General features: G+C 37.1%; 1 protein-coding gene across 1 annotated transcript; it reads right to left on the bottom strand.

Annotated features, from left to right (window-relative positions):
* Positions 1-527: 527 nt before the first annotated feature.
* mbtps2 (membrane bound transcription factor peptidase, site 2) lies at positions 528-15173 on the bottom strand. Its single transcript, XM_023326675.1, has 11 exons — positions 14894-15173; positions 13786-13934; positions 13529-13667; positions 13031-13134; positions 11956-12083; positions 9391-9509; positions 7657-7837; positions 7028-7134; positions 5625-5817; positions 4883-4958; positions 528-2331 (listed from the first exon to the last, which is right to left on the bottom strand). Exons 1-11 carry the CDS (start codon positions 14966-14968, stop codon positions 2109-2111), a joined length of 1494 nt encoding a protein of 497 aa, XP_023182443.1. The 5' UTR covers positions 14969-15173; the 3' UTR covers positions 528-2108.
* Positions 15174-16115: the final 942 nt, after the last annotated feature.

Consider the following 16115-nt stretch of genomic DNA (forward strand, 5'->3'; position numbering starts at 1 on the left):
AGCTTTTATATCTTCCCGAAAAGTTACTTTTACTTTTATATCTTGCTGAAAAGTTACTGTAAAGTTAATTTTGCCCAGAAACTAGACAAAAATACTTGGTAAGATTTTGTGTTTGCAGTATACAGTCTGATTGTACTTGTATCTATAGAGTTTCTTGGCTAAATCGTTCATAATAATCCCAGTTATCTCCACATGCGAACCAAACAAGTACATACATACTGGTTACACTACAAAAACACAAAAGTTTACCAAGTAATTAAGATATTTACACTAGAACTAGATCAAAAATACTTGGTATAAGTTTGCATTTGTGTAATAAAATGGAACAGCACAAGAAATAATTACTAAACAAGCCTACTGACCTCTATTAAATGCATTTGGGAAAAGCCTTAATTGGAAATGAGAACCTTTTCTTCAGCAGTGGAGTCTTGTGCAGAGAACATTCACAGAGGCAACCGTTATATTATATGCTTAATTTATCCAATTTTGGTCAAATTTGTCACATTAACAAGGCTAAAAAATTGGAATTCAATTACAAAAAAACGTTTTATTTCACATTTTTGACACAATTAACTTTTGCAACCAGACTGTGAACAGTGAGAGGTCAGAAGGGAACAGAGAAACCTCAGGAAAGTCAGAACACAGTGAACACAGAAGGCATTTTTCCTGCATTAATACCTGAAGGAGATAAAGACACTTGATTTGAGCCAGTAAATCTGTACAGTGCTCTAGTTTACATTTTGAGATAGACAGAGGTCCACTCAGGTAATTATAATGACCCAAATGTTTTCTTAAAGAGTAATCAGTAGTGCAATTTCTCCACCAGTTATAATGTAGATCACGATACTGCTGTGAATTCACCAAAACAGAAGCTGAGAAAACCATTTAGAACAACTTAATTCTTCTGTTTCGCAGCAAAAACACAGTTTGGGATTTTCGGATAACATTTAAATCCAAACTCAAACACCACAATTTTAAAAATGCTATAATTTGCTCTTGTAAACATTCAGTTGGAACAGTACATTACAGGAAGCATTTCCCCATCTTCTTTATGCGTAAGATTTGAACAAATGAAAAGGAAATATGATTTTAACCAGCGTCTAAAAATTATTAAAGTGATTTTTTTTCTTTTTACACGTGATCCTCCAAAAAGTTAGTTCTCCTAATGCAGAAATCACGTGTCATTGAAGCCAGTGGCTCCCAGGGGCCCGCATACGTTAAAGTCAGCAATTAAATTTGAAATTCAGAAAAAAAAATTTTTTAATTCAGATGAGAAAAGTTGTAAATCTGAAAAAAGTCAGAATTTGGCAATTAAGATTTAAATTTGCAGAAAAAACAAGAAATTTAGAGGAAAAAAAGTTGGAATTCAAAGAAAAATAATTGGAATTCTGAGGGGGAAAAGGTCAGAATTATACAACTAAGGTTCAAATTTGGAGAAATAAAAAATTCAGGTGAAAAAAATGTTAGGAGGAAAAAAGAATTTGGTCAGAATTCAGAGAACATAATTTGAAATTCAGAGGAAACAGTTGGAATTCAAAGAAAAATAATTGGAAATCTCGAAGAAAGTCAGAATTTGACAACTGAAGTTGAAATATGCGAAGAAATTTAATTGAGACATAAAAAGTTTAATTCAGAGAAATAAAATTGGAATTCTGATGGGGAAAAGTCAGAATTTTACCATTAAAGTTGGAATTTGAAAAAAAAAAAAATGAAATTCAGAGAAAAACGTTGGAATTTAGAGAAAAAGTATCAGAATTCTGGGGGGAACATTAATTAAAGTTAAACTTATGAAGGTAAAAAAAAGAATCCAGAAATTAAAGATAAAATTCTTAGGAAAAATGACAGAATTCGGAGAAAAAAACGTGAATTTTGAGATAAAGTCAGAATTCTGTTTTGTGGTTCTATTCCTCTTCTGTAGCTAAATACGGTGGAAGAAGAAGTAGTCTTCATTGGTCGTAACGGCTGACAGGCGGATGGAGGGAAAACAGTCAGCGTAAAGTAGCGGAGCTGCCGCGGCGTTATCGCCTGTTCGCAGCAGCTTCACAGTTTCTGGTCAGCAGCTCCTCCCGGACTGGAAATGGACCTCCCTTCGTTCACCGAATCTGCCGCTACCGCGCCGTTACCATCCACAGGCCGAGCGCCACGTTAGCTGCTAGCAAGGCGCTGCCCGCTAGCAGCAGGAAGAAACCGATAAGCTCGCGCTTCTGGCGGTCCGTTACCACGGTAACCAGCGTGGCCTCCAGCAGGGCGTTGAGCATCCACTGTCCGTCCAGGGCAAAGCAGGGCACGGAGTTAACGACGGCCAGCGCGCCGGAGAGGGACACCACGTACCTGAGAGGCGGGGCGGGTCAGGAAAACACCAACAGGAACCAAAAACAACTGAACTGGGATCGTTCCAGTTCAAACTGGGAAACATTTAAATGTTCCAGTCCAAACACAGAAGAAGTAGCTAGCATTGAGCAACTTACAGTAGACAGCCGTTAACCGAACACTACTGAAGACTTTTTGACTTAAGAAAAATTCTTTGATTCTAGCAAACAGGACCAACTACCAGTGGCGGCTGGCCAGTAGGGGGCGCTTGGGCGCCGCCCCCTTTAAATTGTTTAGATAATAAATGATTTCTATTCTGAACTGCAAAATACTTAGAAATGTATTTATTCATACTGTGTGTCCAATAGACATGTTAGAATTTATTAAAATAGTAAATACATAATTCTATTTAATTGCTCACATTGTGCACACTTCCTATGTGCAGGGCGCCGTCCTAATGAGAGTGTATGTAGGCGCATCAACTTTTGGCAAGCAGGTGATCTGAGGCTGACTTTTAATTGGTTGTTTAAGGTTTTCCACAGGGCGCAGCGCTCTGCGTCCCGGACACACCCATTTTGTTGTGTCATTACTGGTAGAGCGTCAGTACTGGCTAATTTTTTTAAAAACATTGTGTGATTGGACAATCCCCGATTCGACTCATTAGCGCAGCTGCAGTTCGTTAGGTCGATTCACGTTTACGTTTGCATTAAGCAATGCATTTTACTGCTTTCCGTGTTTGCTATTTCAAAGTTCTGGCACGGAGGCAATGTGGACAACAACTGGGGTAAGAGACTTAAAACATCTTTCAGAAAAATGCAAACGGCACGAAAACAGCCGCAGCCACCTAGACAATGCAATGAAGCTAAGTTTTTGGGGGAAACTTAGCATAGCTGAAAGGTGCTTTTCAACTCTGAAAAGAATCAAGACTTTTCTGAGAAACTCAATGACTCAGGACAGGTTGAATGCATTGGCCATGTTGTCAATGGAGAAAAGACTAGTCACAGAGATGACTGACTTTAACAAGAATGTAATTGAGAAATTTGCAGGGCAGAAGGAAAGGAGGGCAAAATTCATGTTCAAATAGTGCTATTTTTTAAGATTTGTTTTGTTTGTTTTTCATTTGTTTGTTTGTGTGCGCCCCCCTCAGTTTTTTTAGCACCAGCCGCTACTGCCAACTACCAACTCCTTCAAGAATAACGGATCCAGACAGAATAACGCCAGAAAAAAACTTTGGTCAAAGTAAAACTAGCTAAGGCGAGAGTTTCTGCAGGTTTCACCGTCTCAAAAACAGCAAATTAGGGACAATGTGGCTAGAAAGAAAATGTAAAATGATAACATTTCTGCCAAAAAACCTAAAAAATTTAAATGAATCCCAGAAGTTTTCTAGAAAATTTCTGAGTTTCAAAAGTCAAATATTTAAGTTTTGGAAATTTTGAGTTTTCTAGAAAATCTGAGTTTTTCTAGTAAACTTTCAACTTCTAAAACTTAAACATTCCTCAGTTTTTCTAGAAAAATTTTGAAATTTAGAAAGAAAAAGGGGAGTAAATTTCTGCCAAGAAATTCTGAAATTTTAGATTTATTTAATTAATTTTCTAGACAAAACAAGGACATTTCTAAGATGCCTGGAGTGCTAATAAATTCTTAATTTTCAGTTTTAATAGTAAAATAAAATAAAAAAATTCTAGAACATTTTAGATTATTTTCAAATTTTCAGTTGTTCTAGCAAATATTTGACATTTCGAACTCAGAAATTTCCACGTTTATTCTTATACTTAAATTTCTGAAACTGTTTGGGTGGAAATTTACTCATATTTTTTCCTAACACGCCGTCATAAGGATTAAATAATCCTGTCACAACGTGAACAATTTTAAGACTAATTTGCACTTTTAAAATTAATTTAAGTAAGTAAGGGATATTTATCTAAATATTAGTGTAGTTTATATTTGAGTATTTGATTAATTTAGGCCTTTTATATATTTTACAAATATCTATAAAGATATCAACAATAAATTGAAACTCCAGTTGGTTGGATGGATAGATGCACCTTTCAGACAAAAGTTAGGAAATTTACACTCTTATTTTTTTATTATTTATTTCATTTTTCCAGATCTATAGTTTTCCAGCTGAGCTGTCCCCAGTTATAAGAAATCTGCCTGCATCAGTAATGAACATTATCAATCAATCAAGTTTATATGTGTAGCACATTTCAGCAACAAGGCAGTTAAAAGTGCAAAAGTTATAAAAGGTCTAGAGACTTCATCTTAACCAAGAAAGCTGCACTTAAAACCTTCAGTGTTTAATTCAACAAACTTCTTAGAGGCTAAAGCTGCTAAACATTTTATTTTTCTAACTTGAGCTTAGATCTGAAGCGACGTCACATTCAGTCTAAAACACAACGTTCCAGTCAGCAGCAGATTTAAAAAATGCCTCTAAATTGGTGTTAAACGTGCTGATTAGGGGGAATCTAAAGCCTTTCATGTCTGAAAAGCTCTTAATCTTTAAACTGCGACAAAGAGATGCTTAGATTACATAATCTCGCCGCTTTATGTTGGCAGTAAATAAAAAGGATACTTTAGGAAGGTCTCCATGAAGACAGGCAGGTCCAGGTGGAGGAACCCGAAGCGGGGCACGAAGTTGGTCAGACTCACTGGAGGAGACAAAACAGGAAGTAGAAACAACATCGACAGCGTCCAGCAGGCGGCAATTACCTGGATTATGATGTTTACACACCGGAGAGTCTTAAAAATCACACACTTGACCGAGGAAACACTCAACTTTAACGTTTAAATTATTATCAAACTCTGGCTGTAATCAATAACTACTTACATTTGCTTGAGTGACTGTTTTGGAAATAAAAAAAAATAAAAAAAACACTTTTAGGAATATTTTTACTCCACTGCACTTAAAGTAATTTTATTATAAAGTGTTTCTTCTCTTACTTGAAGAACATTTCTGGATTTTCTACACACTGAATGAATAACAAACATGTTTTAACCAAATATTCACCAGACGCAGATACACACCAGAAGTTTCTGTTCAAGTTTCATAAGTTATTTTTCAAAGAAACTGATTTGGAATTTTTTTCTTTGGCCTAGATTTTATTATTTATATGAGTTATTGTCGTTTTTGTCATTAAAAAAAAGGAAAATTTTCACTTTATATTTTGATCCATCTGATGATGTAATTTTTAAACATTAAGTGACTGATAATTTGATCAGTTACTCAGTATACTTTTTACCAAACACTTAGTGGTGCTACTCTCACTTGAGTATTTATATTTTTGGGTTCTGCCTCTGCAGGCGGCTGGACGTACCGGCGTACTGCAGGTGCGGCGGGAAGCCCACGAACAGCATGTGTGGGCTCGGCGGGTGAGCGACGCGGATGAAGCGGGTCTGGTTCTCCAGAGACGGGGTGACGCAGACGCTGGCCGAGTTCACGCCGCAGTCGTTGTCGGAGCGACACGTCGCCGTTCCCGTCACCATCTTCCTCACCGGCATGCAGGCGAACTGCGGGAAGGCAAGGCGTGTCACTTCCTGGTTCTCCCCGCTTGTTCGGTTAATCTTATCAGCAGCCGGTTGAGACAAAATGTTTTCTTTTGTTTTTCTCAGTAGATTCAGCACAAAATGTTCAAAGACCTTGGTGTGTTTGACTCTGGATGCTTTGGATGTTTGGTCATCCTTGACGCTTTTGGTCATTTTCTGACATCAGCAGATCTAAAAGGAAGGTTTTTATTTAAGTAGCAACTTTATGAAGGAGGATCAGGGCAAATAAAAATGATGAATTCTGACTTTAATTTAAGAATTACAAGAAAAAAGTTAATAAGAAAAAAAGTCACTTAATAGGCAAACTACAAAATTATAAGGAAAAGAGTAAAAATAAAGGTGAAAAAGTGAAAATGATAAGAAAATTGTCAGATTAAAAAGTCTGAATTATAAGAAAAACCTCAATTAAAGAAGTCATAAATATAAGAAGAAAGTCAAATTCCAAGTAAAAAAATTTTGAACTATAAGAAATAATAAAAAAAAGTTAAGATTTATTTAAAAAAAAAAGTTAGAATAAAAAACTCTCAAAATTATAGGAAAAAAGTCAGAATCCTGAGAAAAAATTTCTAAATTTCTTTTTTGTCCCTAACATTCTCCCGTAGTTAAGAATCTCATTCAACCAGAAAAAACTAAAAGTTCCTGCTAAAATCCCAGGTGAAAACAAGTAAAAGCCCAGAAAAGCATTAAAACCTCTTAAACATTTTCCACATTTTATCTTTTTACAACAGACTTTAACGTAATTCAATGGGATTTAAACCAACGCAACACGGGTCTGTCGGATTGTATTGGTTTATCACACTTGCTCTATATAAATTTTTTTTTTTATCTGTATTTTTTTCACTCTTTTGGTGCATAATGTTGAATTTGAAGCCTAACATTGACAATATGGTGACAAGAAAACATTTCACACAGTGATGAGTTGAAGCAAAGCTTAGACATCAAAGTACGAATAACAGAAACTTCTGCTGCAGACGTTCGGTTCTGATGAAGGAAAAACTCGGACTAAACCCGTTTCATTTACACAGCAGAGGAAATTGAGACCATTTTATTCCAGAGAACTGGATTATCTACATGTTGCAGCTCACATGAAGAATTAGTTAGAAACGGCTGACTCTGCATCAATATGTGTGCGTGTGTGTGCGTGTGTGTGTGTGTGTGTGCGTGTGTGTTTCACCTCTCTCTCCCTGCTGTTCCTGCCCTGTGGTTTGATGTAGGAGAAGCAGAGGTCCGTCAGGCTGTTGTTGCTGCAGCAGTCCATCGTCCCGTCCAGACGCTTGAAAGCTACCACAGAAGAAGAAATGTGACTTTTTGTTGACAAGTCTTCTGGCTCAGAAGCTGCAGTGATATCTCGTTGTCTTAAAATGACGATATAAATAAAAACCGACGGCTCCATTTTCTACAGACTTTAAAATATGGCCTGACCTCTGATGCAACAATTATCATTTTAACTTTCAGGACTGACATGGTCGGTTGGATGGGATGATGGTTGGATGGATGGTTGGATGAATGGATGGATGATTGAGTGGTTGGATGGACAGTTGCTTTGATGATTGGTTGGACATTTGGATGGATGTGTGGTTGGATGACGGTCGTCCATTCAATCTGTTCTGAATGGAGAAGTGACTCTCCAAATCATACGTTCTCTTCTTCTAATCAAAAATCTTTATTACATCAGGAGAAGAAGAACTAGAAAACTGACTGAACAGTGAAAGACTCCCAATAAAACTCAGAGGAGCTAACGGTTGTAGCGATGCGTTCAAGGACATTCTGTTGCATTTCTGCAGCAACGGCGGGGTCACTCACGTCTGCCGTGAGCCCAGCTGGGCTGCAGGCCGGCCGCCGGGACGCAGTACCCGGTCTGCGGCACGCGGGACAGCTGGGACAGGCAGCCGGCCCAGTCCTCCGCTCCCCGGACGGGACAGTCCTCCAGCTGCGTCACCAGGTCCCCGACCGACAGACCCCGGGGCCCGTCCGCCGCAGAACCCTGGGGGAACAAAACACAGCACAAAACCTGGTTCAGATGGGAATTAAAAAACGTCACATGATGTCCGTGCTGGACTCTGTCCTAAAAAAGCAAAAACAACATTTCATATCAGAGCTGCAGATTTAATGGCTTCCTGATTTCCTGCCAGAACAAGAAAAAACAAACAGCACCAGATAACATCTGGAGAAGGAAGTTTCTGCGCTTTTTAATTTTTTTGGTAATCTGTTTATATAACAAGGAAAAACACGTCTAAACGAAAAGCTGGAGGAAGCGGAATATAAAACCTCATGTTTATCGTGATGTTTAAATATTAACAGAGTCAAAATTTAGCAACTAAACACTTTTAAGCACTTCATTTATCCTAAAAGGAGAGGAAATATTAAGAAACTCTGTGGGGAAAACGGCTCTCCAGTAGCAGTCAGTCGTGCAACTAATCTGAAGACGCCTCTGACTGAAGAATGCTGCTCTGGACTGCAAAATAATCTTACAAAGTATTTTTTGCTTAGTTTCTAGTGAAAATATCTTAGAAAACGTGAAATACTGCAAAACTAATTTACAAATAACTTTGTAGCAGAATCTTGTTTTAAGTCAATAATTCCTTAATATTGATGAAAAACTAATAGTTCTACTGGCAGATTATTTTACTTATAACAATACATTTTCCCATGTTATAAGTGAATAAGCAATAAAAACATATGTTCTCTATTCATTCTCTATATACTTTATTTATTTATCCTTCATATCTATCTTTTTATCTGTCTCAATTCTCTTTCATGTTTTATCAACCGTAACTTTCTCTCTAATTATCAGGTTTATTTCCTTACCAAGCTCAGATTATCAGGGTGAGTATTTTCCCTCTGACAGCCAAACGGTCAAAACGTTTACTCGATGATGGCTGGATTTTAGCTGCGTGCCAGGCCAGGCCAGGACACAACGCACTTGAGCTATTTTGTACATTTTGGACCTTCGCCTGTTGCAGTAGGACAGATCCTCCCGCCGCTGTTAGCTGGGGGTTGATGGTGTGTTCACACCAAACGCGTTTTGAGCGTCAGGCCCTTCTATGTGGAGCGTCGGACACGCTGGACGAGCCAAACACTCAAAACGCTCCAAACAGTTAAAATTGCGGCGCGTTTGATGTTTGAAACGCGCCACAACGACCTTCGACGGCTCCCCATAGACTCTGGATGTAAATCAGACCCGCCTGATGCTTAAAAGGCCTTTGATATGGACGCATCGCACGTTTTACTACTCTTAACTGCAGCCAAGTGTTCATTGGTAGATTTTGCTTTTTTAGTTTGTTATGGGTTATTTATTTTATTTTATTTAATCTACAGGGTCAGAAGCTGCTGGACTGATGCTAACTTGATTCCCTTGTTTGTTGGAATAAATACAGCGAACCTGAATGTGTCTGTCATGAAGTCGGCCATATTGGACCTCAGACGAACATAGAAAGGTTACATATGCGGCCTTTTTGGACAGAGTTGGGTTAAATGTGGGCTGTAGAAACAAACCTGAACCAAAGGGAGAGGTAGAAGGAAACTTGCAGGACTCACCTGCACGACCTCGGTAACCATAGCGCCGACCCCGGTGGCATAGACAGGAAACAGGAGGACCGGCAGCAGGAAGAGGAGAGCCAGCGCCGCCACGCACAAAACAAAGTTATGCCAAACTCCTGGAGAAAGATTATTCATATATTTACAGAAATATAAAGTCAAACCCTCTAAAATGTTCATTTGGTTAAATGAGGAATTAAACACCTGCTTAAAAAAACTTCATAATAGATCTAAAGAGTTAAATCAGACTCTCCAAAGCTCTCAGTTCAAGTTTAATGCTTGAACTGAAGCGACTTTAAGCTGAATCCTCTGCTGTATGTTGTGACTGAAGAGAAACCGCTGCTCACTATAAATAGCCGTCTATACCATCTTAATTATGCAAGAAGCTTTGAAGCCACAAGAGAAAACGTCTCACGGTCTGATGAGTTCAGGCCCAACTTCTCAACCTCTACAGACGTATTTAAAGAAAAGGAAATTTCTCTCATACCAGAAAAAACGTGAGCTACAATCAAGTTCTTCATCATCAGTTTGAAGGAAAAAACAGAGTTAATTTCAGACCAACGTGTGTGAGCAATCTGATGTAACACAGAGTAAACAAGCTGCTAAAGTTTGTCAACTGGAGTAAATAATGTATCTGATGTAAAGGTCGATCTCACATGGAGAAACAAACAAACAAACGCAGCGCGTCGTTATGTCATCGCTCCCCCGATGGGAACAGCATCCGCCTGGCATCACGCACCGCACGCCTCGCTCTTATTTTCTCCTCAGAAAACCAACTTGTTGGTCAGACGGAGATAAACGGTCAGAGCGGCTCTTTACTGCCCTCTGGTGGCGCAGAAAAATTACTGCAGAACAAATTCAGCAACTTTCAGAGGTGGCAAAAAAATAAAAAATTCAGCAGTATTAATAAACACTTAAACATACCATCTTTGTTCTGCTTAACAAGACAATTTATTCAAAATATATATTTATTTCTTGCTGTTTTCCCTCTTATTTAGGCCTTTCACAATAACAAACCTTAATGCATGAGAAATTGTCCCCAAAGTTATTGCGATAAATAATATTTTTGTTTTGAGACCATTTTGAAATGATCTAACATTAATAATGCAAGGATACATTCTAAAAAATCAATAACTGGAACTAGAAGACATTTGTAAAATATAAAATATAAAAAGAAAACAACAGAAACAACAAATAAAATTAATCTATCATGCGATTAATTGATTATTAAACATGTCTACTCTTATTTGTTCTGTATTATATTCTTTTTCATCCATCCAGGCTCAATCAGATTGGATGAAGAGCATCCACAAACGTCAGTTTTCTAGTTTGCTCACTTAAAACTCTATCTGGGCTTTGACTAAGCCATTTAATTCGTCCCAGTTTTCAAATTCTTTGAAAAAATGTAATTTTCCTCCCAAATTATGAGCTACTTTGTGTTGCGCCATCATGTAAAATCCCTAAGATACACTTACAAGTTTGTGGCTGAAATATGGTAAAACATTAAAGATTTAATCAAAGGGATTTATAGGTTTTAATTTTTAGTATTGCAGCAATTTTTATAATTAACAGCTGCAGCTCTTCTGCTAAAATCTGGAACATTTAGTAAAATATTTGGATTAATTTGCAGATTAAACAGGCTTTTAGCTGCAGACTCGCCTGTTTTATCTGTGGCAGAAATTACATTTATGCATGACTAACAGCTTTTCTCCGCGAATCAATTTATCAAGCTGCTATTAAATTAATTGAAACTGAAAATATTTTATGTGATGCAGCTGTCTGCTGCTCTGTAATAATCTGGTTGACCTTTGGAGTCAAAACAAAGTGATTCTAATAACTGTGATTAATAGATGTGATTACATTAGCTGGCAAACAAGAAGAGAGCTGCAGTAAAGGGCTGTGACCAGAGGGGGCGCTTCAAGAAAATGAATGAGATGAGGGAAGGAGAGAGTAAGAGGGTTAAAATAAAATTATTTAAAAAATTTTTTAAAAGAAAATAAATATGTTTAAATTTTGTTAAATTAAGCATTTTTATTAAATAAAAATATTTAAAAAAAGGAAAAAATATATAAAATTTAAAAATAAGATACTTTAAATATAAATTAATTATATTAATTTTACTTTTTAGGCCAAAAATAAATAAAATTAAAGTAAATGCAAATAAATAAGTAAAATTAAATAAATGTTTTATTTAAATTGGAGATTTTTTTATTTTTACCTTAAAAAGGTAATTATATACATTTAAATTAAACATACAAATATGTTTAAATTATTGAATATACATTCAATACATCAAGTATTTCATTAAAAATACTTTTATATTTAATTAAACTAGGTTATTTTTATATTATTAACAAAAAAATTTACTGTTAACTTAAAATAAAATAATCAGTAATATTAAATAGGAATAATAAAATTAAATATAAAATATTTCTTAATTTAGTTAAATTTGGTTTTTATTTTCATAACACAATAATTAATAAATACAATTAAAGTTTAAAAAAAATTAAACAGGAATAAAATAATAGATGATTGAATATTAAGCATAAAAGTTTAAAATCTGACCTGCACAGAATATTCTGAGCTGCTGAGCAGGAGAGATGAGGTTGAGGTGCGTGGTGAAGAGGTCCACAAACGCCCCGGGATAAACGACGAAGACGAACATCCCGAAGCCGTTCACTCTCACAGACTCCCTGCAGGACGAAACATTAAAACACGTCTGAGGACACACAATCACAGCATTAATAAAAAAAAAACAATGAAAGAACCTTCACTGTGTACAAAATATGAAAAACTAGATCGTTAAAGAGCAACAGATTTGAACAAATCCTGAATTTTCTCTAGTCTCATCTCCTCATTGTACATTTTTGTAAAAATACATTTTATTGAATGACGACGCTTCGCCGTCTGGCAATAAAAGCTCAAGCCTGTCACAATAACACATTTTGCTGGATGATAAATTAGCCCAGAAGTTTTCACAATAAACAATAATATTGTTGGTTTGAGACCATTTTCAAGTAATATAATGGTAATGACAAATTATTGCAAGAACACATTACCAAAGATCAATAAAATTATGGTAATGTACAAACATGTCTTATCAACATTTAACTCCGGAAATGGAAGACATTTTAAATATCCAAAATAAATAAAATAATAAACAGAAACAACAAATAAAATAAAAACTGAAGTTTGTAAGCAAAATTGTCCTTTTAAAAAAAAAAGTAATAGTTGAGACCAAAGAATCAGACTGAGGAATTGTATCATCCAGATTTTGGTAGAAAGAGAGAAAAGAGAAGAGCTATAAATTATGAAATTTATAGTGTCTAAATTTAGCATTTAGACACATTTTAACCATTTCCAGACCTTAAATAAGAAAAATACTCAGCTTAACTAAACAAATTAAAAATAGAATTGTACATTTAAAAATGTAAACATTGAAAGAAATTTCGCTGCAAGGCTCCAATAACAATTAAATAACTAAAAATAAAAAGTATAATAATGAAGAGAATGAAGGTGTAAAAAAAGGGAGTGAGAATCAAAAAATGTACAGTACATTTATGAGAAACATTAAGTTTCAACAGAGAGCGCCGAGCTGCTGCCTGCTCGTTACCGCGGTAACGGTGCGGGTGTTTCCTACCTCAGCGCGGCCACAGCGTGACCCAGCTCATGGATGATGCCGCTGAGCAGCAGAGCGATGAAGAAGTAGGCCAGCTGACTGGTGGGCAGGTTCACACCCGGGACCTGAAAACAAAGAAATGAAATATAAAATCAGTTAAAACCAAACAGGAAGAGAGAAGAACAGAAGATCGATTGGACAGATGGATGGACCGACGGATGGACCAGTAGACAGACAGATGGATGGATGGACCAACGGATGAATGAACCAATAGACAGACGAACGGATGGACAGATGGATTAACGGACGGACGTATCAATAGACAGACAGATGACTGAATGAATAGATTGGTGAAAGGACTAACAGAAACCTGCTAGACTTAAACTAAGTGAATACATTAGCATATTACTGACAATTAGCCCAAACATATCGTACTGTAGTTCTACATACTGTCCAGTATTCATACATGCCTTGCTCAATGTGGATGGAATTTAACTACCAACTCATAAACAGACGTACCACCACCTGCAGAGTCTGCTGCCCACCAATCCGCGGGTTGTCTGTGGTCATCTGGGCGTAGGTCTGCTGCAGCGTCTTCACCAGCAGCACCACCGATCCCAACATGGCCGCCACACCAAACACTAGACCACTGCTGAACCTGACACACACACACACACCAGTGAGTTCAAAGGTCAATCAGCCAACATTTAGGAACTCAGTGACAGGGGTTAACTTTTTACTTTTATTAATTTAAATAATTAAGCGTGTATCCTCACCAAAGATAGAGGGCTCGGGGGTTGATGCGGGCACAGTAAGCAAACAGCCGGTTAAACATGGTGGTCTGCCATCTCACATGAAAAGGAGACAACATCAACCCTCGGCTGGCCAGCCATGACTCGTAGTTGATCCGGTACGTGGCAGATGACTGCAGGAAAGGAGGAAATAAAACCACGGATGGTTATGTACACCAACTCCAAACATTAGACTTTCACGATAACATTTGTATGTATGCACAGTCAGGTAAGAACTAGCGCCTCATCTGGAGCCTCTGCTATTGTGCTGAGGTTTTAGCACAATAGATGCATACGTATGCATACGTAATACATTGGCATGAGGTTGGCATGATGTATGCAAATGTTGGCATACATCATGCCAACATTTGCCCATGACATATGAAATGTGCCAGTTCGATGCTATATAGCTTTCCGGAAATCACCAGCTCTATAAACAATTATCCTCCACTTTAAAGAGAGAAGTAAAGAGCTGAGCAAGATGGCTGTTAATGTTAATTCAATATTTGGAAATGTGACCAACACACTCCCTCCCTGCTATTACTAAAACTACGGGCAAACTTCAATTCTAAAATAGCGCAGGAAGTCGACGTCAGCGTTCACTACTTCTCATTCTGTTTGCTGATTGGCGCAGTCGAAATCCTGTCAAATCCAAGTGAATGGGAGAAACCCCAGACTGAACTGTGAAGCCAGATTTGAATCGAGTAGAATAGTGTTGGAAAACAATGGCCAGGCTAATGTAGGTATGGATGGATAGATGTAAGTTATGTTCGCACCAACATTACCCAGCATTAGACATCCCACCCAAATGTGTTAAATTTGTGAATTTACATTAAGGTTTACAAACTTTAAGTGGTATGTACATTAACTGTTGGTTATTATGATACAATTTGGAGTAGGACTGACCTAAATATGTTTGATTTTTAACGGAGGCAGAACAATAGCAGTTCAGACTCCCTAACGGTGGTGAAATGGATGCTAACAGCTAACTGTTAGCATCCGACCGAGTCTCGTTTTTCACCCCCCAAAAAATCTGTAACATTAATTTCCTGAGAGCTTGTTCAATTAAACACAAATAAGGTTAAAATCTTACCCTGAGAAGTGTGTCAGCCAGGTAGACAGCACACCAGCCTGCCATCACGAACACCAGCAGGGACACCGGGATCATGGTGCGGCTCTGTCAGAGGACTCTCCGCGGAACCGTCCAACCGAACTGCGGCCTCTCCATTGCTCCGTTTGCGGACAACAAGGCCGCGATTAGGCGGCTCGAAAACCGCGAAGAGAAGCCGGCATGTTTCTACAAAACGTTCAAACAGGCGATAGTGGGTTTGTTTACAGCGGAAATGAGACACAAGTCACCGGCTGGTTGCTCTTCTTCTGCTTCGTTTGTGGTTATCTTACAGCGCACTACTGCCACCTAGCGATGGAATTTCCTAAAAATTTTAGATTGAAATAGAAAAAAAGTGTTAGTTTTAATTTAATAAAAAAAAGTGTACACAAAAAATGCTAGGTAAAAACGTTTTAAAAATGACAAAATTAAAATTTTATTTTAAAAAAATCAATCTGATTACTTTAATGCTAGTTCACGCTACATTTTCATACAGGCAGAAGTGACTTTATGGGTCAGAGAAAATGTAGAAATTCCAGTATTATTACTCTTTAAGCTTGTCAACATGTTGTCACATTTTAATCAGCAATTTCTATGTGTTTTAGGTCTGAGGGGAAGTTTTGGAGAAGATAAAAACTTCTCCAAAAGTTTTTATCTTTAGGATAGGGTTAGGATAGAAAACAATACTCTAAGATATAAACATCCCATATATGCATTCTGGAAACACTCAAATTATTTTTGTTTTAATGTCTTAATTCTACATTCTATTTTTTGACTAAGGAGGACTGAATACAAATGTGTGCCACATGTTTGGATGTGTATTTGTCAAAAAAAGAATTGCTTTTCTCCATTTTAACATAAGCAGTTATGCTCCACTGTGAAATTCAATAAAATACATGAAATTATGTGGCTGTAATGAGACAAAATAATGGGAAACAGTTCAAGGAGTGTGGATACTTGTGCATGGACACTTAAAGCAAATCAGCAAGTTTTATATTGTCTATGCTGTTAAATGCTAAAAATAAATAAACTTAGACCAGAGTAATCAATAGAGCTGTGGACATAAATATGATGTCGTTAAACACGGTGATGATGTAAGTCGGTCGCTATAAGGAAACTAGCTCAGACTCTGACTCATTTAGAAAGTGAAACATTAAACTGCAAGTGGATAAATGCCTGTTGGTTTAGTCACTTCATATTTCCCCTG

Source organism: Xiphophorus maculatus, chromosome 21, assembly GCF_002775205.1.
Source record: "Xiphophorus maculatus strain JP 163 A chromosome 21, X_maculatus-5.0-male, whole genome shotgun sequence".
Classification (NCBI taxonomy): Eukaryota; Metazoa; Chordata; class Actinopteri; order Cyprinodontiformes; family Poeciliidae; genus Xiphophorus; species Xiphophorus maculatus.